Source organism: Dendrobates tinctorius, unplaced genomic scaffold (assembly GCF_039654945.1).
Source record: "Dendrobates tinctorius isolate UK_male_01 unplaced genomic scaffold, ASM3965494v1 ptg000403l, whole genome shotgun sequence".
NCBI lineage: Eukaryota > Metazoa > Chordata > Amphibia > Anura > Dendrobatidae > Dendrobates > Dendrobates tinctorius.
The window spans coordinates 97,729-120,366 of NW_027362068.1; the positions used below are offsets into that span (position 1 = coordinate 97,729).

Below are 22,638 nucleotides of genomic sequence, written 5' to 3' on the forward strand. Positions count from 1 at the left end.
TTGAGGACGATGGAGCGGAGCATAGTGAGGAGGAGCTGATGATCCACAGTGTTGAATCCTGCAGAGAAATCAAAGCGAATTAGCATGGAGTAGTGACCATTAGATTTAGCTGTTAGTAGATCATTAGAGACTTTAGTGAGGGCAGTTTCAGTAGAGTGTAAAGAGCGGAAACCGGATTGGAGAGGGTCGAGAAGAGTTGTCAAAGAGACAGCGGATAAGACGGGAGTGGACCAGGCGTTCAGGAGTTCAGAGATGAAGGGAAGATTAAAGACGGGTCTATAGTTAGCGGCACAGTTTTGGTCAAGGGAAGGTTTTTTAAGTAGTGGATGTATGATGGCATGCTTAAATGAGGAAGGAAAGATACCGGAAGAGAGAGAGAGGTTAAATATTTTAGTTAGTTGAGTGGTGACAGCAGGCGAAAGGGATTGGAGGAGATGTGACGGAAATGGGTCACTGGTGCAAGTGGTTGGGTGAGGAGATGCAAGGAGCCTGCTTACAACTTCTTCTGTGACTGGTTCAAAATCAGAGCGTGAGCTTGATACAGTGGGGGAGGGAGGACAGTGCATGGTATGAGGTGATTGGGAGATAATTTCCTGTCGGATATGGTCATTGGTTGGGAGCAATGTCTCCTGCGACTAGGAGAAGGAGGATAGAGAGAGTGAGCAGATGTTTAAGTGATTTGTGGAAGCGTCTCTTATGTTGGATGGTGGGACTAACTGGATCTGTGCAATTTAACAATGTGAAAAGAGCATGAGTGTTATACATAGAGAGGAAAGGAGTGAGGGGCCGATATGGATGAAGTGTAGAGAGTTAATGCCAGGGCGGTGGATGTGAGTGAATGCAGCGGCCATGATATAAATTATACAAATGCATATTGTATATATTTGTTGTAGTCCAAATGTACAGGCAATAGATGTATATAAATGTCTTACCGGTCTCCTGCCCTGTCTAACTGCCATGTTATAACTGCCTCATACTTTAATCAAATGTACTTCGATTAAATGTACATAAATGGCCCCCTGCATAAATGCTCCCCCAAGCTAGGTCTGAATATATAGCAGGCTAGTTCTCAGATCTTGTTTTTTTTTATTTTTTTATTTTTTTCCTCGTTACCAATCAATCAAACTAAAACTGAGACAGCAGGACCCAATAAATGTTGTGGTCAGATACCGAGGCGCTGATTTCCTGGAGAGTGGTTTTCACTTGGGTGGATGATGTGAAGGCATTTTTCTTAGGGTCCCATCGCACTAAACGATGCACTAGCAATCCTAACAACGATATGACCTGGTCAAGATCACTGGTGCGTTGTTACATGATCGCTGGTGAGCTGTCAAACAGGCAGATCTCACCAGCGATCAGAACCAGCGAGGACGCTAGTATCCAGGATAAATATCGGGTAACTATGCACGCGCGGCGCTTAGTTACCCGCTGTTTACGTTGGATACCAGCTCCCAGCGTGTGCTTACAGCGCTGGGAGCTCGCTGATCGTTGGTCTCCCGCTGCCACGCGTGCTGGCCAGCAGGAGACCAACGATCAAAAAATGGGCCAGGACGTTCCTGCACGATCAGCGATACCCGGCGGGGGGGCTGGTCGCTGATGTGTGCCACACACAGCAAGATCGCTGGCGAGATCACTGCTGCGTCACAAAATCAGCGATCTCGCTATGTGTGACGGGCCCTTAAAAATGGAAAGGATTCTGCGATCTTGCCCATTTTTAAAGTTTTATTTATTTATTTTACTCATTCATTTATATAGCGCCATCAATTCCACAGCACTTTAAAGTTTTATATGAAATTATGTCCCGTTTGCCTTTTTTATGTCTTTTGTCTTCCAATAGACACAAAGAAAATAAATCTGTATATAACAAAATGTGAACAGCAATAGGACAAAAAGACGACTTAAAAATCCTCCAAAAATTCAAAAACACAGCAAAAAAGGCAGAGCTGCTTACCTGCCCAGGCCTCCAAACACATGCACTATCAGGGTGCAGTTGACCCATATAGTTAAGATAAAACGTGGAATTGCAATAATTTTCTGAGAAATATTTTTTTTTATCAATTTGAAGGGTGCCAACACTTCGGCCATGTCTGTATGCATGGTATCGGTATACATTATATATGAACAGTATGGACTGTATAAGAGGTGTATACATTATACTTGAGCAGTATATCAGGTGTGTATTCATGATATATGGACAGTACACGAGGAGATTTCTTGTAAGTAGGACCCTAATAATATGCTGACATAGGGGTTCCTTAGGGTTGGGCCACTCCTACTGAGCAGTAACCTGTGCGAGAAGCCAGCATGTCCCCATGTCCTACAGCGCTTGCATTGGAGCAGTTAAGAATTACTTTGCAATGAGCAGTACCTCTGTGTGGACGTGCCAGGTCGGCAAAATAACAAAGGCTCGAATAAATGTCTGTCCTCTGATCCAGGTTCCCTAATTACTTATGGCGTGGGAGTAGTGTCTCAGGCCAGTAGTTGGAACGAGGGAAGTATCATGGTGGTGCTTGTCGTCCTCCTCTGGTGTAGAAGGATTGATCAATGAACGGGTGGTTTTCCGACACCTTCCCCAAATTTATTTTCAATGCAGTTGATTCTTTAGAGAAGTTTTCAGTCTGGTGCTAGTTACTTGGAGGAGACGATGCTGCTATCCGGTCATGGTGATCGATTGTGTTCTCTTCCAGGCTTTGCTCTGCAGATCCAGTGTTACCAGTGTGAAGAGTTCCAGAAAGATGACTGCTCCTCCCCTGAGTTCATTGTGAACTGCACCGTCAATGTCCAGGATACGTGTCAGAAAGAAGTGATGGAGAAAAGTGACGGTAGGTCTTGTGTCACCTTCTGCATGCCGATTGATGAGTAAGGAGGTCCTGGCTTCTACCGATCCACAGGGGAAACAGATTCTGTGCACGCACAATTTATTCAACTTCGGCCACTGCCCGGTCACTACAGTGCCTCCTGTCATTCTCCTGTGTCCACACTTTTGTCACTATGCCTTCTGTATTAAGTACAATTACACACATGTAGTACAGGTAGGGTGGTACAGTACATGCAGTACAGGGTGGGGTAGTACATTCCCATAGTACAGGTAGAGGGTGGTACAGTACATGCAGTACAGGGTGGGGTAGTACATTCCCATAGTACAGGTAGAGGGCGGTACAGTACATGTAGTACAGGGTGGGGTAGTACATTCCCATAGTACAGGTAGAGGGTGGTACAGTACATGTAGTACAGGGTGGGGTAGTACATTCCCATAGTACAGGTAGAGGGTGGTACAGTACATGTAGTACAGGGTGGGGTAGTACATTCCCATAGTACAGGTAGAGGGCGGTACAGTACATGTAGTACAGGGTGAGGTAGTACATTCCCATAGTACAGGTAGAGGGCAGTACAGTACATGTAGTACAGGGTGGGGTAGTACATTCCCATAGTACAGGTAGAGGGTGGTACAGTACATGTAGTACAGGGTGGGGTAGTACATTCCCATAGTACAGGTAGAGGGCGGTACAGTACATGTAGTACAGGGTGGGGTAGTACATTCCCATAGTACAGGTAGAGGGCGGTACAGTACATGTAGTACAGGGTGGGGTAGTACATTCCCATAGTACAGGTAGAGGGTGGTACAGTACATGTAGTACAGGGTGGGGTAGTACATTCCCATAGTACAGGTAGAGGGTGGTACAGTACATGTAGTACAGGGTGGGGTAGTACATTCCCATAGTACAGGTAGAGGGTGGTACAGTACATGTAGTACAGGGTGGGGTAGTACATTCCCATAGTACAGGTAGAGGGCGGTACAGTACATGTAGTACAGGGTGGGGTAGTACATTCCCATAGTACAGGTAGAGGGCGGTACAGTACATGCAGTACAGGGTGGGGTAGTACATTCACATAGTACAGGTAGAGGGCGGTACAGTACATGTAGTACAGGGTGAGGTAGTACATTCACATAGTACAGGTAGAGGGCGGTACAGTACATGTAGTACAGGGTGGGGTAGTACATTCCCATAGTACAGGTAGAGGGCGGTACAGTACATGCAGTACAGGGTGGGGTAGTACATTCCCATAGTACAGGTAGAGGGTGGTACAGTACATGCAGTACAGGGTGGGGTAGTACATTCCCATAGTACAGGTAGAGGGCGGTACAGTACATGTAGTACAGGGTGGGGTAGTACATTCCCATAGTACAGGTAGAGGGTGGTACAGTACATGCAGTACAGGGTGGGGTAGTACATTCCCATAGTACAGGTAGAGGGCGGTACAGTACATGCAGTACAGGGTGGGGTAGTACATTCCCATAGTACAGGTAGAGGGCGGTACAGTACATGTAGTACAGGGTGGGGTAGTACATTCCCATAGTACAGGTAGAGGGTGGTACAGTACATGTAGTACAGGGTGGGGTAGTACATTCCCATAGTACAGGTAGAGGGCGGTACAGTACATGTAGTACAGGGTGGGGTAGTACATTCCCATAGTACAGGTAGAGGGTGGTACAGTACATGTAGTACAGGGTGAGGTAGTACATTCACATAGTACAGGTAGAGGGCGGTACAGTACATGTAGTACAGGGTGGGGTAGTACATTCCCATAGTACAGGTAGAGGGTGGTACAGTACATGTAGTACAGGGTGAGGTAGTACATTCACATAGTACAGGTAGAGGGCGGTACAGTACATGTAGTACAGGGTGGGGTAGTACATTCCCATAGTACAGGTAGAGGGCGGTACAGTACATGCAGTACAGGGTGGGGTAGTACATTCCCATAGTACAGGTAGAGGGTGGTACAGTACATGCAGTACAGGGTGGGGTAGTACATTCCCATAGTACAGGTAGAGGGCGGTACAGTACATGTAGTACAGGGTGGGGTAGTACATTCCCATAGTACAGGTAGAGGGTGGTACAGTACATGCAGTACAGGGTGGGGTAGTACATTCCCATAGTACAGGTAGAGGGCGGTACAGTACATGTAGTACAGGGTGGGGTAGTACATTCACATAGTACAGGTAGAGGGTGGTACAGTACATGCAGTACAGGGTGGGGTAGTACATTCCCATAGTACAGGTAGAGGGCGGTACAGTACATGCAGTACAGGGTGGGGTAGTACATTCACATAGTACAGGTAGAGGGCGGTACAGTACATGCAGTACAGGGTGAGGTAGTACATTCCCATAGTACAGGTAGAGGGTGGTACAGTACATGCAGTACAGGGTGGGGTAGTACATTCACATAGTACAGGTAGAGGGTGGTACAGTACATGCAGTACAGGGTGGGGTAGTACATTCCCATAGTACAGGTAGAGGGCGGTACAGTACATGTAGTACAGGGTGGGGTAGTACATTCCCATAGTACAGGTAGAGGGCGGTACAGTACATGCAGTACAGGGTGAGGTAGTACATTCCCATAGTACAGGTAGAGGGCGGTACAGTACATGTAGTACAGGGTGGGGTAGTACATTCCCATAGTACAGGTAGAGGGTGGTACAGTACATGTAGTACAGGGTGGGGTAGTACATTCACATAGTACAGGTAGAGGGCGGTACAGTACATGCAGTACAGGGTGGGGTAGTACATTCCCATAGTACAGGTAGAGGGTGGTACAGTACATGCAGTACAGGGTGGGGTAGTACATTCCCATAGTACAGGTAGAGGGCGGTACAGTACATGTAGTACAGGGTGGGGTAGTACATTCCCATAGTACAGGTAGAGGGCAGTACAGTACATGTAGTACAGGGTGGGGTAGTACATTCCCATAGTACAGGTAGAGGGCGGTACAGTACATGTAGTACAGGGTGGGGTAGTACATTCCCATAGTACAGGTAGAGGGTGGTACAGTACATGTAGTACAGGGTGGGGTAGTACATTCCCATAGTACAGGTAGAGGGCGGTACAGTACATGTAGTACAGGGTGGGGTAGTACATTCCCATAGTACAGGTAGAGGGTGGTACAGTACATGTAGTACAGGGTGGGGTAGTACATTCCCATAGTACAGGTAGAGGGCGGTACAGTACATGTAGTACAGGGTGGGGTAGTACATTCCCATAGTACAGGTAGAGGGTGGTACAGTACATGCAGTACAGGGTGGGGTAGTACATTCCCATAGTACAGGTAGAGGGTGGTACAGTACATGTAGTACAGGGTGCGGTAGTACATTCCCATAGTACAGGTAGAGGGTGGTACAGTACATGTAGTACAGGGTGGGGTAGTACATTCCCATAGTACAGGTAGAGGGTGGTACAGTACATGTAGTACAGGGTGGGGTAGTACATTCCCATAGTACAGGTAGAGGGTGGTACAGTACATGCAGTACAGGGTGGGGTAGTACATTCCCATAGTACAGGTAGAGGGTGGTACAGTACATGTAGTACAGGGTGGGGTAGTACATTCCCATAGTACAGGTAGAGGGTGGTACAGTACATGCAGTACAGGGTGGGGTAGTACATTCCCATAGTACAGGTAGAGGGCGGTACAGTACATGTAGTACAGGGTGGGGTAGTACATTCACATAGTACAGGTAGAGGGCGGTACAGTACATGCAGTACAGGGTGGGGTAGTACATTCCCATAGTACAGGTAGAGGGTGGTACAGTACATGCAGTACAGGGTGGGGTAGTACATTCCCATAGTACAGGTAGAGGGCGGTACAGTACATGTAGTACAGGGTGGGGTAGTACATTCCCATAGTACAGGTAGAGGGTGGTACAGTACATGCAGTACAGGGTGGGGTAGTACATTCCCATAGTACAGGTAGAGGGCGGTACAGTACATGTAGTACAGGGTGGGGTAGTACATTCACATAGTACAGGTAGAGGGCGGTACAGTACATGCAGTACAGGGTGGGGTAGTACATTCCCATAGTACAGGTAGAGGGTGGTACAGTACATGTAGTACAGGGTGGGGTAGTACATTCCCATAGTACAGGTAGAGGGTGGTACAGTACATGTAGTACAGGGTGGGGTAGTACATTCCCATAGTACAGGTAGAGGGCGGTACAGTACATGTAGTACAGGGTGGGGTAGTACATTCCCATAGTACAGGTAGAGGGTGGTACAGTACATGTAGTACAGGGTGGGGTAGTACATTCCCATAGTACAGGTAGAGGGTGGTACAGTACATGTAGTACAGGGTGGGGTAGTACATTCCCATAGTACAGGTAGAGGGTGGTACAGTACATGCAGTACAGGGTGGGGTAGTACATTCCCATAGTACAGGTAGAGGGTGGTACAGTACATGCAGTACAGGGTGGGGTAGTACATTCCCATAGTACAGGTAGAGGGTGGTACAGTACATGTAGTACAGGGTGGGGTAGTACATTCCCATAGTACAGGTAGAGGGTGGTACAGTACATGTAGTACAGGGTGGGGTAGTACATTCCCATAGTACAGGTAGAGGGCGGTACAGTACATGCAGTACAGGGTGGGGTAGTACATTCCCATAGTACAGGTAGAGGGTGGTACAGTACATGTAGTACAGGGTGGGGTAGTACATTCCCATAGTACAGGTAGAGGGTGGTACAGTACATGCAGTACAGGGTGGGGTAGTACATTCCCATAGTACAGGTAGAGGGTGGTACAGTACATGTAGTACAGGGTGGGGTAGTACATTCCCATAGTACAGGTAGAGGGTGGTACAGTACATGCAGTACAGGGTGGGGTAGTACATTCCCATAGTACAGGTAGAGGGTGGTACAGTACATGCAGTACAGGGTGGGGTAGTACATTCCCATAGTACAGGTAGAGGGCGGTACAGTACATGCAGTACAGGGTGGGGTAGTACATTCCCATAGTACAGGTAGAGGGCGGTACAGTACATGCAGTACAGGGTGGGGTAGTACATTCCCATAGTACAGGTAGAGGGCGGTACAGTACATGTAGTACAGGGTGGGGTAGTACATTCCCATAGTACAGGTAGAGGGCGGTACAGTACATGCAGTACAGGGTGGGGTAGTACATTCCCATAGTACAGGTAGAGGGCGGTACAGTACATGTAGTACAGGGTGGGGTAGTACATTCCCATAGTACAGGTAGAGGGCGGTACAGTACATGTAGTACAGGGTGGGGTAGTACATTCCCATAGTACAGGTAGAGGGCGGTACAGTACATGTAGTACAGGGTGGGGTAGTACATTCCCATAGTACAGGTAGAGGGCGGTACAGTACATGTAGTACAGGGTGGGGTAGTACATTCCCATAGTACAGGTAGAGGGCGGTACAGTACATGTAGTACAGGGTGGGGTAGTACATTTCATAGTACAGGTAGAGGGCGGTACAGTACATGTAGTACAGGGTGGGGTAGTACATTCCCATAGTACAGGTAGAGGGCGGTACAGTACATGTAGTACAGGGTGGGGTAGTACATTCCCATAGTACAGGTAGAGGGCGGTACAGTACATGTAGTACAGGGTGGGGTAGTACATTCCCATAGTACAGGTAGAGGGTGGTACAGTACATGTAGTACAGGGTGGGGTAGTACATTCCCATAGTACAGGTAGAGGGCGGTACAGTACATGTAGTACAGGGTGGGGTAGTACATTCCCATAGTACAGGTAGAGGGCGGTACAGTACATGTAGTACAGGGTGGGGTAGTACATTCCCATAGTACAGGTAGAGGGTGGTACAGTACATGTAGTACAGGGTGGGGTAGTACATTCCCATAGTACAGGTAGAGGGCGGTACAGTACATGTAGTACATTCCCATAGTACAGGTAGAGGGCGGTACAGTACATGTAGTACAGGGTGGGGCAGTACATTCCCATAGTACAGGTAGAGGGCAGTACAGTGCATGCAGTACAGGGTGGGGTAGTACATTCCCATAGTACAGGTAGAGGGCGGTACAGTACATGTATTACAGGGTGGGGCAGTATATTCCCATAGTACAGGTAGAGGGTGGTACAGTACATGTAGTACACTCACATAGTACAGGTGGGGGCGGTACAGTACATGTAGTACACTCACATAGTACAGGTGGGGGCGGTACAGTACATGTAGTACAGGGTGGTGGAGTACACTCACATAGTACAGGTGTAGGGCCGTACAGTATATGTAGTACACTCACATAGTACAGGTGGGGGCAGTACAGTACATGTAGTACAGGGTGGTGGAGTACACTCATAGTACAGGTGTAGGACAGTACATGTAGTACACTCACATAGTACAGGTAGGGTGGTACAGTACATGTAGTACACTCACATAGTACAGGTGGGGGCGGTACAGTACATGTAGTAAAGGGTGGTGTAGTACACTCACATAGTACAGGTAGAGGGTGGTACAGTACATGTAGTACAGGGTGGGGTAGTACATTCCCATAGTACAGGTAGAGGGCGGTACAGTACATGTAGTACAGGGTGGGGTAGTACATTCCCATAGTACAGGTAGAGGGTGGTACAGTACATGTAGTACAGGGTGGGGTAGTACATTCCCATAGTACAGGTAGAGGGCGGTACAGTACATGTAGTACAGGGTGGGGTAGTACATTCCCATAGTACAGGTAGAGGGCGGTACAGTACATGTAGTACAGGGTGGGGTAGTACATTCCCATAGTACAGGTAGAGGGTGGTACAGTACATGTAGTACAGGGTGGGGTAGTACATTCCCATAGTACAGGTAGAGGGCGGTACAGTACATGTAGTACAGGGTGGGGTAGTACATTCCCATAGTACAGGTAGAGGGTGGTACAGTACATGTAGTACAGGGTGGGGTAGTACATTCCCATAGTACAGGTAGAGGGCGGTACAGTACATGTAGTACAGGGTGGGGTAGTACATTCCCATAGTACAGGTAGAGGGTGGTACAGTACATGTAGTACATTCCCATAGTACAGGTAGAGGGTGGTACAGTACATGTAGTACATTCCCATAGTACAGGTAGAGGGTGGTACAGTACATGTAGTACAGGGTGGGGTAGTACATTCCCATAGTACAGGTAGAGGGCGGTACAGTACATGTAGTACAGGGTGGGGTAGTACATTCCCATAGTACAGGTAGAGGGTGGTACAGTACATGTAGTACAGGGTGGGGTAGTACATTCCCATAGTACAGGTAGAGGGCGGTACAGTACATGTAGTACAGGGTGGGGTAGTACATTCCCATAGTACAGGTAGAGGGCGGTACAGTACATGTAGTACAGGGTGGGGCAGTACATTCCCATAGTACAGGTAGAGGGCAGTACAGTGCATGCAGTACAGGGTGGGGTAGTACATTCCCATAGTACAGGTAGAGGGCGGTACAGTACATGTAGTACAGGGTGGGGCAGTACATTCCCATAGTACAGGTAGAGGGTGGTACAGTACATGTAGTACACTCACATAGTACAGGTGGGGGCGGTACAGTACATGTAGTACACTCACATAGTACAGGTGGGGGCGGTACAGTACATGTAGTACAGGGTGGTGGAGTACACTCACATAGTACAGGTGTAGGGCCGTACAGTATATGTAGTACACTCACATAGTACAGGTGGGGGCGGTACAGTACATGTAGTACAGGGTGGTGGAGTACACTCACATAGTACAGGTGTAGGGCCGTACAGTATATGTAGTACACTCACATAGTACAGGTGGGGGCAGTACAGTACATGTAGTACAGGGTGGTGGAGTACACTCACATAGTACAGGTGTAGGACAGTACATGTAGTACACTCACATAGTACAGGTAGGGTGGTACAGTACATGTAGTACACTCACATAGTACAGGTGGGGGCGGTACAGTACATGTAGTAAAGGGTGGTGTAGTACACTCACATAGTACAGGTAGGGTGGTACAGTACATATAGTACACTCATAGTACAGGTGGGGGCGGTACAGTACATGTAGTACAGGGTGGTGGAGTACACTCACATAGTACAGGTGTAGGGCCGTACAGTATATGTAGTACACTCACATAGTACAGGTGGGGGCAGTACAGTACATGTAGTACAGGGTGGTGGAGTACACTCACATAGTACAGGTGTAGGGCCGTACAGTATATGTAGTACACTCACATAGTACAGGTGGGGGCAGTACAGTACATGTAGTACAGGGTGGTGGAGTACACTCACATAGTACAGGTGTAGGACAGTACATGTAGTACACTCACATAGTACAGGTAGGGTGGTACAGTACATGTAGTAAAGGGTGGTGGAGTACACTCACATAGTACAGGTAGGGTGGTACAGTACATATAGTACACTCGCATAGTACAGGTGGGGGCGGTACAGTACATGTAGTACAGGGTGGTGGAGTACACTCACATAGTACAGGTGTAGGGCCGTACAGTATATGTAGTACAGGGTGGTGGAGTACACTCACATAGTACAGGTAGGGTGGTACAGTACATATAGTACACTCACATAGTACAGGTGGGGGCAGTACAGTACATGTAGTACAGGGTGGTGGAGTACACTCACATAGTACAGGTGTAGGGCCGTACAGTACATGTAGTACACTCATAGTACAGGTGGGGGCGGTACAGTACATGTAGTACAGGGTGGTGTAGTACACTCGCATAGTATAGGTAGGGGGGGGCAGTACGGTACATGTAGTACAGGGTGGTTGAGTACACTCACATAGTACAGGTGTAGGGCCGTACAGTACATGTAGTACACTCATAGTACAGGTAGGGTTGTACAGTACATGTAGTACACTCATAGTACAGGTGGGGGCGGTACAGTACATGTAGTACAGGGTGGTGTAGTACACTCGCATAGTATAGGTAGGGGGGGGGGCAGTACGGTACATGTAGTACAGGGTGGTTGAGTACACTCACATAGTACAGGTGTAGGGCCGTACAGTACTTGTAGTACACTCATAGTACAGACCGGTTGTACAGTACATGTAGTACACTCATAGTACAGGTGGGGGCGGTACAGTACATGTAGTACAGGGTGGTGGAGTACACTCACATAGTAAAGGTGTAGGGCCGTACAGTACATGTATTACACTCACATAGTATAGGTAGGGTTGTACAGTACATCTAGCACCTCTGTCTGCTGTCTCTAGCATCATGTCCTCTCTCTATCTGAAACTAAATCTCTCCAAAACTGAACTTCTTGTGTTTCTCCCCTCTACTAACCTCACTCTACCTAACATCGAAATAACCCTGGAGGGTTCAACCATAACTCCCGAGCAGCATGCCCGCTGTCTTGGGGTCATATTCGACACTGAACTTTCCTTTACTCCCTATATCCGATCACTCGCTCGCTCTTGTCACCTGCATCTTAAAAACATCTCCAGAATCCGACCTTTTCTCACCTTTGAAACTGCTAAGACTCTTACTGTCGCTCTTATTCATTCTCGTCTGGACTACTGCAACTCTCTTCTGATCGGTCTCCCTCTTACCAAACTTTCTCCTCTCCAATCCATCTTGAATGCAGCAGCCAAGATCATATTTCTGTCCAGCCGCTTCACCGATGCCTCCATCTTGTGCCAGTCATTACACTGGTCCAGTATAAACTCATCTCTCTCACCCACAAAGCTCTCCACTGTTCTGCACCGCCTTATATCTCCTCTCTCATCTCTGTCTATCGCCCTACACGTGCCCTCCGTTCTACAAATGACCTAAGACTAACATCCCCCGTAATCCGAACCTCGCACCTCCGCCTCCAAGACTTCTCTCGTGCTGCTCCAGCTCTCTGGAATGCACTTCCCCAGGCGATCAGACTGATACCTAGCCCTGACCTATTCAAGCGCGCTTTGAAAACCCATCTCTTCAAACAAGCCTATCACATCAACTACCCAGCAAGCTAACTTTGCCCTGTTCCCTCCTTCCAAATATTATTCTGAATCTGCACCCTACTATTCATCTGTCTCCACACCCTCCATGCACAGGATAACTGCAATTGATACTTGACTAGAGCGCTTAAACACACGGGCTGATGACCGGATCATGCAGCTTTATATGAAAATCCCTATTATAATTGCCAGACCTGAAATAACAAGCATTTCTCACCTACTGTTTCCCCCCATTTCTTTGTAGATTGTAAGCTTGCGAGCAGGGACCTCACTCCTAATGTCACTGTTTAAATTGTCTTAACTTGTATTGAATTTATTGTCTGTACATGTCCCCGCTTAATTGTAAAGTGCTGCGGAATATGTTGGCGCTATATAAATATAAATTATTATTATTATGTGACTGGTATACGAATGTGAACAGTTGTTGAGTGCACTTGGTGAAGGTGGACTCGGTACAGCACCATATACAGTTGGTTATAAAAAGTTTACACAAGTACTAGCTGACATTAACAGACCCAAATCATAATGCTGCCCCCACCATGCCTCACTGTGGGGGTGGGGATTTTTTGGTGATTGGCTTTTCAACAAATGTACCTTTTTGGAATTATGACCAAAAAGCTATGAAAAGGTACGGAAGATTGTAGTCGCATGCAGTACAGTATTGGTAGTTCTCGGTAATGTCACTGTTGTGTTGGATTTAAGCCCCTTGTTGATAATGTCTTCACATTGTCCATGGTAGATCTTATGATTGGGAAATGTTCTTGTACCTTCCTCTGACAACTTTCCACAATGAGATCCGTTTGCTCTGTTGTCAGCTGTTTGCAGGACAGAAAATGTCAGGAAAATCCTCTGAGAGCAGTGACACTTTCTTTGGGGTTAATTAGGAGCACTGACTACTATGTAACATTGGTGAAATGTGATGGCTGATTCTGAGCACAACCTCAGCCAAGTTAGACGAGGGCCTGCAAACTTTAGCAACCACATCATTGTAGCTTTGTTTTTATTTTCATCGCCAAAATGATTTGTATGTTTCTCATTGGAGTTATACAGATTATGGGTGACATTACATGTGGAACAGTCCTGAATGAATGGCTTTGGGGTGGGTGCAGCGATCCTCTGCTGGTCCCCATCATCAGAGGAGTGGAGAGACCCCTGTCTCCTGATGTCTTCCCCGTGCACATCATGAAAGCCCAGGAGCAGAATTACTTGTGTTTTTACTGATGAAAGTGCCGCCGAGATCCTGAGAAGATGTGAGCGGAATGTGATGGAGGCAGCGTGATTTACACATCTAAGTGCCGGGGCTTCCAGGGCCGCCGCCTGCAGCTGCCGATAAACAGTAACAGTGTGTGTCATTAATTTCCTCCACGCAATAAACCTGACGCCGGCGAGATTGTGCTGAGCAGCCGCAGGCCACGTTCTCTTATTAATAAATGGCTTCCAATTTACAGCACTATAAGGCGAGTGGCAGATGCACCGGATAAGGGGCTTTCTAGGGGGCGCGGAGCAGCTTCCTGCAGAGGATTGTCCACCGTGAGGTCCGAGCGTCACGGATTCATCCAGCACATGAGATGGTTGCCAACTATGAAACTCTTCCTTTTTCTCAGCCTCATGTATGGATGAGCATCAGACTCGCTGTCCCCACAGAAAATCCTATATGCAAATCCCAGGCGTCTGCAGCTTCATCCTTTCTGCCATTTTCCACCCGAGTGCATCTAATCCCCACATGTACCTGCTAGAGGAACAGCTTTTCTCCATTCTCTAGGACCGTTTAATGCTGCGTTCTGGTACAGAGATTCTGTCCCATGTCTTCACCATCAGGAGAGGAATTGCTGCTGAGAACCAGCTACTGGTCCTCTTTGTACCACCATTCATTGTGGAATATTGCACTCCAGTCCCTGCGGGTGTACTCCAGCCCCGGCCCTGTCCAGCCCCGGCCCTGTCCAGCCCCGGCCCTGTCCAGCCCCGGCCCTGTCCAGCCCCGGCCCTGTCCAGCCCCGGCCCTGTCCAGCCCCGGCCCTGTCCAGCCCCGGCCCTGTCCAGCCCCGGCCCTGTCCAGCCCCGGCCCTCTCGCCGGTGCCCCGGCCCTGTCCAGCCCCGGCCCTGTCCAGCCCCGGCCCTCTCGCCGGTGCCCCGGCCCTGTCCAGCCCCGGCCCTGTCCAGCCCCGGCCCTGTCCAGCCCCGGCCCTGTCCAGCCCCGGCCCTGTCCAGCCCCGGCCCTGTCCAGCCCCGGCCCTCTCGCCGGTGCCCCGGCCCTCTAGCCCCTGCATTCCAGTCCCTGCGGGTGCATCCAGCCCCTACGCCTGCACTTCAGCTTCTGCACTCCAGCCCCGGCACTCCAGAAAAGTATGGTTCTCTGATAAAGGACGAGTTTCCATTCAAAAATACCAAATTATAGTTATTAAAGGGGAATAATAATAATAAATTTTATTTTTATAGCGCCGACATATTCCGCAGCACTTTACATTTCAGAGGGGACTTGTACAGACAATAGACATTACAGCATAACAATAATCACATATATTATAACAGATACCAAGAGGAGTGAGGGCCCTGCTCACAAGCTTACAGTCTATGAGGAAAGAGGGAGACACGAAAGGTGGGTGGTAACAGTTGCCCTGATTGTATGGACCAGCCATAATGTTAAGTGTGGAACAGTACAGACACAGAGGGCTAATGGAGGCATAAAGCATGTGGGAACATGATGCGGGAACCTGGTTATGGTAAAACTTTTGGCTGTGCCACACAGGGATAGGTTAGGTTAATGTGTTGAGGCGATAGGCCAGGCTGAATAAATGCCGTTTTCAAGGCACGCTTAAAATTGTGGGGATTGGGGACTAATCGTATTGACCTGGGAAGTGCATTCCAAAGAATTGGCGCGGCACGTTTAACGTCTTGGAGACGGGAGTGGGAGGTTCTGACTATTGAGGATACTAACCTCAGGTCATCAGCAGAACGGAGGGAGCGGGTAGGGTGGTATACTGAAACAAGGGAGGAGATGTAGGGTGGTGCTGAGCCATGGAGGGCTTTGTGGGTGAGGGTAATAAGTTTATACTGAATTCTGGAGTGGATGGGTAGCCAGTGTAATGACTGGCACAAGGTAGAGGCATCGGTGTAACGATTGGTGAGGAATATGATCCTGGCTGCAGCATTCAAGAGAGATTGGAGAGGGGAGAGTTTGGTAAGAGGGAGACCGATTAGAAGAGAGTTACAATAGTCGAGACGAGAATGAATAAGAGAAACAGTAAGAGTTTTTGCAGAGTCAAAAGTAAGAAAAGGTCGAATTCTAGAAATGTTTTTGAGGTGCAGATGACAAGAGCGAGCCAGTGATCGAATGTGGGGGGCAAAGGAAAGCTCGGAATCAAGTATGACCGCAAGACAGCGGGCCTGTTGCTGGGGAGTAATAGTGGAACCACACACAGAAATAGCAATGTTGGGTATAGGTACATTAGTAGAGGGAGGAAACACCAGGAGTTCAGTCTTTGACAGGTTCAGTTTCAGATATAGTGAGGACATGATATTAGACACAGCGTTTAGACAATCGCCGGTGTTTTCTAGAAAGGCTGGCGTGATGTCAGGAGAAGAAGCGTATAATTGGGTGTCATCAGCATAGAGATGGGACTGGAAACCAAATCTACTGATTGTTTGACCAATAGGGGCAGTGTACAAGGAGAAGAGGAGGGGGCCTAGAACCGATCCTTGGGGGACCCCAACAGTAAGGGGAAGGTGAGAGGAGGAGGAACCGGCAAAAGATACAGTAAAGGAGCGGTCAGAGAGATAGGAGGAGAACCATGAGAGAACGGTGTCCTTGAGGCCAATGGAACGGAGCATAGTGAGGAGGAGCTGATGATCCACAGTGTCGAATTCTGCAGAGAGATCCAAGAGAATTAGCATGGAGTAATGACCGTTTGATTTAGCTGTTAGATCATTAGAGACTTTAGTGAGGGCAGTTTCAGTGGAGTGTAAAGAGCGGAAACCGGATTGGAGAGGGTCGAGAACAGAGTTTTCTGAGAGATAGCGGATAAGACGGGAGTGGACCAGGCGTTCCAGGAGTTTAGAGATGAAGGGAAGATTAGAGACAGGTCTATAGTTAGCGGCACAGTTTTGGTCAAGGGATGGTTTTTTAAGTAGTGGATGTATGATGGCATGCTTTAATGAGGAGGGAAAAATACCAGAAGAGAGAGAGAGGTTAAATATTTTAGTTAGGTGAGGGGTCACAGCAGGGGAAAGGGACTGGAGGAGATGTGACGGAAATGGGTCACTGGTGCAAGTAGTTGGGCGAGAAGATGCAAGGAGCCTGCTTACTTCTTCTTCTGTGACTGGTTCAAAATCAGAGAGTGAGCTAGATGCAGTGGGGGAGGGAGGACAGTGCATGGTATGAGGTGATTGGGAGATAATTTCCTGTCGAATCTGGTCAATTTTTTCTTTGAAGTAATTGGCCAGATCGTCAGCTTGGAGCTCTGTGGTTGGGGCCTGTACTCTTGGATTGAGTAGAGAATGAAAAGTGTCAAAGACACGTTTAGGGTTATTGGACAGTGAGGTGATGAGGGTGTTGAAATAGGTTTGTTTGGAGAGGTGAAGGGCAGTGTTGTATGTTCTAAGCATAAACTTAAAATGGATGAAATCTTCGTGTAGATTTAATTTTCTCCACAGACGTTCGGCGCACCTGGAGCACCGCTGCAGGAAACGTGTTTGCAGGGTGTGCCAGGGTTGTCGCCGTCTGCGTTGTGGTGTTCTATTTATAGGAGGAGCAAATTCATCCAGGGCACTTTGAAGTGTTTCATTGTAATGCTTCAATGCAGAATCAGGACATGAGAGGGAGGAGATAGGGGCCAATGAAGACTGCAAGTTCTTCATAAGTTTCTGGGTGTTAATGGCCTGTATGTTTCTATAAGTCTGGACAGTGGGGGTGACCTGAGCAGCCTGGCAGTTCTTTATAGAAAATGAAAGAAGATTGTGGTCAGAGAGCGGGAGAGGGGAGTTTGCAAAATCATCCACTGCACAAAGCCGAGAGAAGACCAAGTCGAGGGAGTTTCCGTCTTCATGCGTTGGAGAATTAGTAAGCTGCGAAAGGCCAAATGAGGAGGTTAGAGATAAAAGGTGAGTAGCAGATGGGGAGAGAGGAAGAGCAATGGGGATGTTGAAATCTCCCATGATGAGGGTAGGGATGTCACAGGAGAGAAAATGTGGAAGCCAAGTGGCAAAATGATCCAGGAACTGATGGGAGGGGCCGGGAGGACGATACACCACCGCCACTCGCATGGAGAAGGGGGCGTAGAGTCTGACGGCATGGACCTCAAAAGAAGGGAAGACAAGTGAGGGTAGTTGAGGGATAACCTGAAAGGTACTTTTTGGTGATAGGAGCAGACCAACGCCTCCACCAGCTCTACTGTCTGATCTTGGGGTATGAGAGAAATGTAGTCCCCTGTATGAAAGAGCAGCAGCAGCGGTAGTGTCTGACTGCTGGATCCAGGTTTCAGTAAGAGCCAGGAGGTTAAGAGAATTAGAAAGGTAGAAGGAGAGTTTGTTACACACTGAGCGAGAATTCCAAAGTGCACAATTAAGAGAGACAGATGGCAGGCAGGGAATATTAATAAGATTAGAGGGGTTTCTAAGTGTAGCAGATGGGGGCTTTGACTTTCTATAACATGGGGGACCAGGGTTGGGAGCAATGTCTCCTGCGACTAGGAGAAGAAGGATAGAAAGAGTGAGCAGATGGTTAAGTGATTTGTGAGAGCATCTCTGATGTTGAATGGTGGGACTGACTGGATCTGTGCAATTTAACAACGTGAAAAGAGCGTGAGTGCTATACATAGGAGAGGAAAGGAGCTAGGGGCCGATATGGATGGAGTGTAGAGAGTTAATGCCAGGGCGGTGGATGTGTGTGAATACAGCGGCCAGGATTAAAATTACACAAATGCATATGGTATATATTTGTTGTACTCCTAATGTACAGGGAGTAGATGTATATAAATGTCTTACCTGTCTCCTGCCCTGTCTAACTGCCATGTTACCTGCCAGTAGTACTTTGATACATGTACTTCGATTACATGTGCATAAATGCCACCCCTGCATAAATGCTCCCCCTAGCTCTCCATTCACCTCTATTGAGGTCCGATATTAACTTTTAATGTCAAACTCGACTATTAATTAATAACCACTTAGTAATGCCTTAACGTTATCTGTTTCTTATACTATATACTAGCGGAGACAAAACAGTATCAATAAAGGATATTCTTACACACACAAGTCTACAGTTTACTACATACAGTGGGTACAGAAGTATTCACACCCCTTTACATTTTTCACTCTGTTTCATTGCAGCCATTTGGTAAGTTCAAAAAAGTTATTTTTTTTCCTCATTAATGTACGCTCTGCACCCCATCTTCACTGGAAATAAACTGAAATGTAGAAATTTTTGCAAATTAAAAAATAAAAGTTGAAATCTCCCATGGTCATAAGTATTCAGCCCCTTTGCTCAGTATTGAGTAGACGCACCTTTTGAGCTAGTACAGCCATGAGGCTTCTTGGGAATGATGCCACAAGTTTCTCACCCCTGGATTTGGGGATCCTCTGCCATTCTTCCTTTCAGATCCTCTCCAGTTCCGTCAGGTTGGATGGTGAACGTTGGTGGACAGCCATTTTCAGGTCTCTCCAGAGATGCTCCATTGGGTTTAGGTCAGGGCTCTGACTGGGCCAGTCAGGAATGGTCACAGAGTTTTTCTGAAGCCACTCCTTTGTTATTTTAGCTGTGTGATTAGAGTCATTGTCTTGTTGGAAGGTGAACCTTCGGCCAAGTCTGAGGTCCAGAGAACCAGGGCCGTGGAGTCGGAGCCCATTTTGGTGGAGTTTGTATAAAATGGACCGACTCCTAAAATATATGATAAATTGGGTACAGTAGTTCAATGCAGTTTGTTGGGAATATTTTTTTCATAAGTATTTGGGAAAGTTATGAAATGTCCTCTAAATGTCTGTCCTATTCCTGATCTAAAGCCCCCGTCACACATAGCAATCTCGCTAGCGAGATCGCTGCTGAGTCACAAGTTTTGTGACGCAACAGCGATCTCACCAGCGAGATCGCTGTGTGTGACACTTATCAGCGACCGGCCCCCCTGCCGGTTATCGCTGATCGTGCTCGAATGGCCTGGACCTTTTTTTGATCGTTGGACTCCCCCTGGCCAGCATGCATCGCTGCGTGTGGCAGGCGGGAGACCAGCGATCAGCGAGCTGGAGCCTGGTAACCAAGGTAAACATTGGGTTTCTAAGTGCTGCGCGGCGCTTAGAAACCCGATGTGTAAGTTAGAAACCAGCGTGCTGGTGCAGGTGTAGGGTTGGTGGGCCGGGCTGGGGGGTGGTCCCACTTTTACCGCGCAGAGACAAGATGGAGGCAGGTTCTGGGTGCAACAGGTCCAAGTTTATTCCACTCGCCGTCCGCCTGACGGCCTCTGCAGTACACCGCACTTCTCTTCACCTCACGGCCCACCGTTTCCAGGGCTGCTTCACACACCATACGTTACACTAGGGACGTACATACACGTACCGTCCCTTCTTTACTGTTTGACGCTCCTGACAGGTCCGTCACTGTGGCTGCCTTAGGCCCGTAAACCAACAGCAATTTTACTGATCAGGCGTCGTGTCAAATACGGTGTCCCACACCCGGTGTCTCGTGTCCACTGCAGTTCTTCCTGTCAGGACCTCCCCCCTGACGTTCTCTCTCCTCAGTCCCCCTGGTTCGGTTCTCCTCAGAGCGCACAGACTGTCGCAGTCCTCCCGTCACCCGAACTCCCCCTAGGGACTGGAACTTTCTGGAACCCTCCCTCAGTATTTATACCTTTCCTGGTTCCCTGTAACTCCGCCCCCCATGACCAACGGTTTCCTAAGCCCTAAGCTGATGTCAAGTCCTTTGCTCACACTCCTCCCTGCCCTCTAATGGTCAACCCAGGTACTGCACGTCCACTACACTTTCCTAGCTGTTTCCCCACTGTAATAACTGACACCTACCTACTCTGTGCAAACCTTTCCTTCTTCACTCTGACAAGTCCGTCCGTCAGGTCACCTTCCCTACACTCCTCCTTCCTTTGTCTATTGTCGTCCTCGACAATCATCATCCCTGCCTTCGTCGTTCTGAAACTTCACCTACACTCTGTTGTCGGACCAGCTGTTCGGCCAAACCCACTACCTGCGGGGTCGAACCATACTGGTAGCACCATGCTCTGAGTAGCCTACTGCTACTCACCAGCACGCACACCACATGACGTCTTTCACACTGGGCTAGGTACACCCATATTCTCTCTATGGCGTGTACCTTCCCCTACTCTCCCCTTCTGTTACCTTCCCCAGTCTGGTACGCCATGATCGAGGTCTCACACCTACCAGATCATTGCCGGCGTCCATCTCTCTCCTTCAGGGGTGTCCGTGGTGTCGGGGACCTGACTTTGGACGGCTGTCTTTTCACATCTTTCACCTCTTGTACCTTTCTTTCAATTACACGTCATGGTCGGCGTCTCGGTCTCCCAGACCCTCTTCACACATAGACCCCTCTTCGGATCTCACACTTCCCGTTGGTCCCTCAGACCTTCCCTCACCCGGACCTGTTTCATTTTACTTTTGCATATTATACATCAAACAACTTTATAATAGCACAAGTACCCATTTTTTTATATATATTTTTTTATTTTCTTTTGCTCATTTTCTTTAAACCAGCATTTAACAAATAAACATCACATGCTTTTTCCTCCCCCCCCCCCCCCCCCCCCCTTCCTTGGACATATGCACTCCCTCGCTTCTTGACACCTCCGCTTTGCCAGGCTTAATATAACCAACAACTTTAACTTCTTATATCAAACTTTTCATTAACGTCTACATCAACTATCCTTATGTTTTGCACAACGGTGCAATGAAATTTCGAGAGTTCAAACCACTCCCAGGCGGCCGGCAGCGAGGGGCCCCACAGCCGTGGAGCGCCCGGGGTATAGGGAGTGTCCTAGTAGTTCTTACTACAGGGGTTCACGGTCCTCTGGCTCTGCAACCACAGCTGCCGCGTAGTAGCCACGGGGGCAGTACTCCTTGTAGTACGACACCCAGTCCCTCTCATGTAGAGCCCGGCCGTGACGAATAGATGCCACATTAATATAGACCTTTTGTCCAGTCTCATCCCAGATAAAACCGTATCCTCTATCGATGTTGGTGTATACCAGCCGGCTCCGTGATCTCTTCACCGCCATACCTGCCTCTCCCTTTTCATGCGGCTGTTTCCAAATCGCTTGCTCCCGTGCCTTCTTCCCATTAATAACATCCGCCACCCAAACGGAGGGTACTGCGCAGGCTCTAGAGTCCGGTGGGCGGGAACTTGCCGAAAAAGCGCGTGGGACAGAGGCAGCCGATGATATATGCGGCTCAGCAGCCGCTGGGGCCGGGTGGCGGACGGGAGCAGTCGTGTTTCCGGAGGACTGAGTCACAGAGCCTGTCAAGCAGGCCGCAGTAGGTTCCAGTGCCGGCATAGCCGCGGCCGCAGGGTAGGCCGCATCGAAAACCTCCAACAGTGGCGGCCGGTTCTGGTAATGAATTTGTTACTGGTCGGGGGATCACAGCCACGTATTCTGTAACCGAGCTCCGTGCTGATGACTCCGGGCGGGATGACTCAGGGACGGGGGCAGGGGCCTCGCTCAGCTCCGCGTACACCATAGGGCCCTCCGCGGCCAGACCTTCCGATACGCTGGAGGCTGCGTGCTGCAGCAGAATGGTGGGGGTCGCTTGTGAAGCTGCCGGCAGGGCCGGAGGAACTCTCACCTTCCCCGGCGCCGCGGCCTCCGTCACATCACCACGCGGCTCTTCCCGCAGTCTTCGCTCCTTAACTCGTCCCGCGGGGAAGTTCTCCGCCGGTATCCATGGCGGCCGCTCCTTCTCGCTCCGCTCAGGCTCTGCACAGGCTCCGCTCCCTGC

General features: G+C 48.7%; 1 protein-coding gene across 1 annotated transcript in view; it reads left to right on the forward strand.

The window, feature by feature from the left end:
* The first annotated feature begins 2,373 nt into the window (after positions 1 to 2,373).
* LYPD1 (LY6/PLAUR domain containing 1) overlaps positions 2,374 to 22,638 on the forward strand; it is a 91,399-nt gene continuing 71,134 nt past the window's right edge. Inside the window, exon 1 of the mRNA XM_073563830.1 lies at positions 2,374 to 2,822. Coding sequence (XP_073419931.1) covers positions 2,645 to 2,822 — 178 coding nt within the window. The 5' untranslated portion in view covers positions 2,374 to 2,644. The remainder of the gene's footprint in view (positions 2,823 to 22,638) is intronic.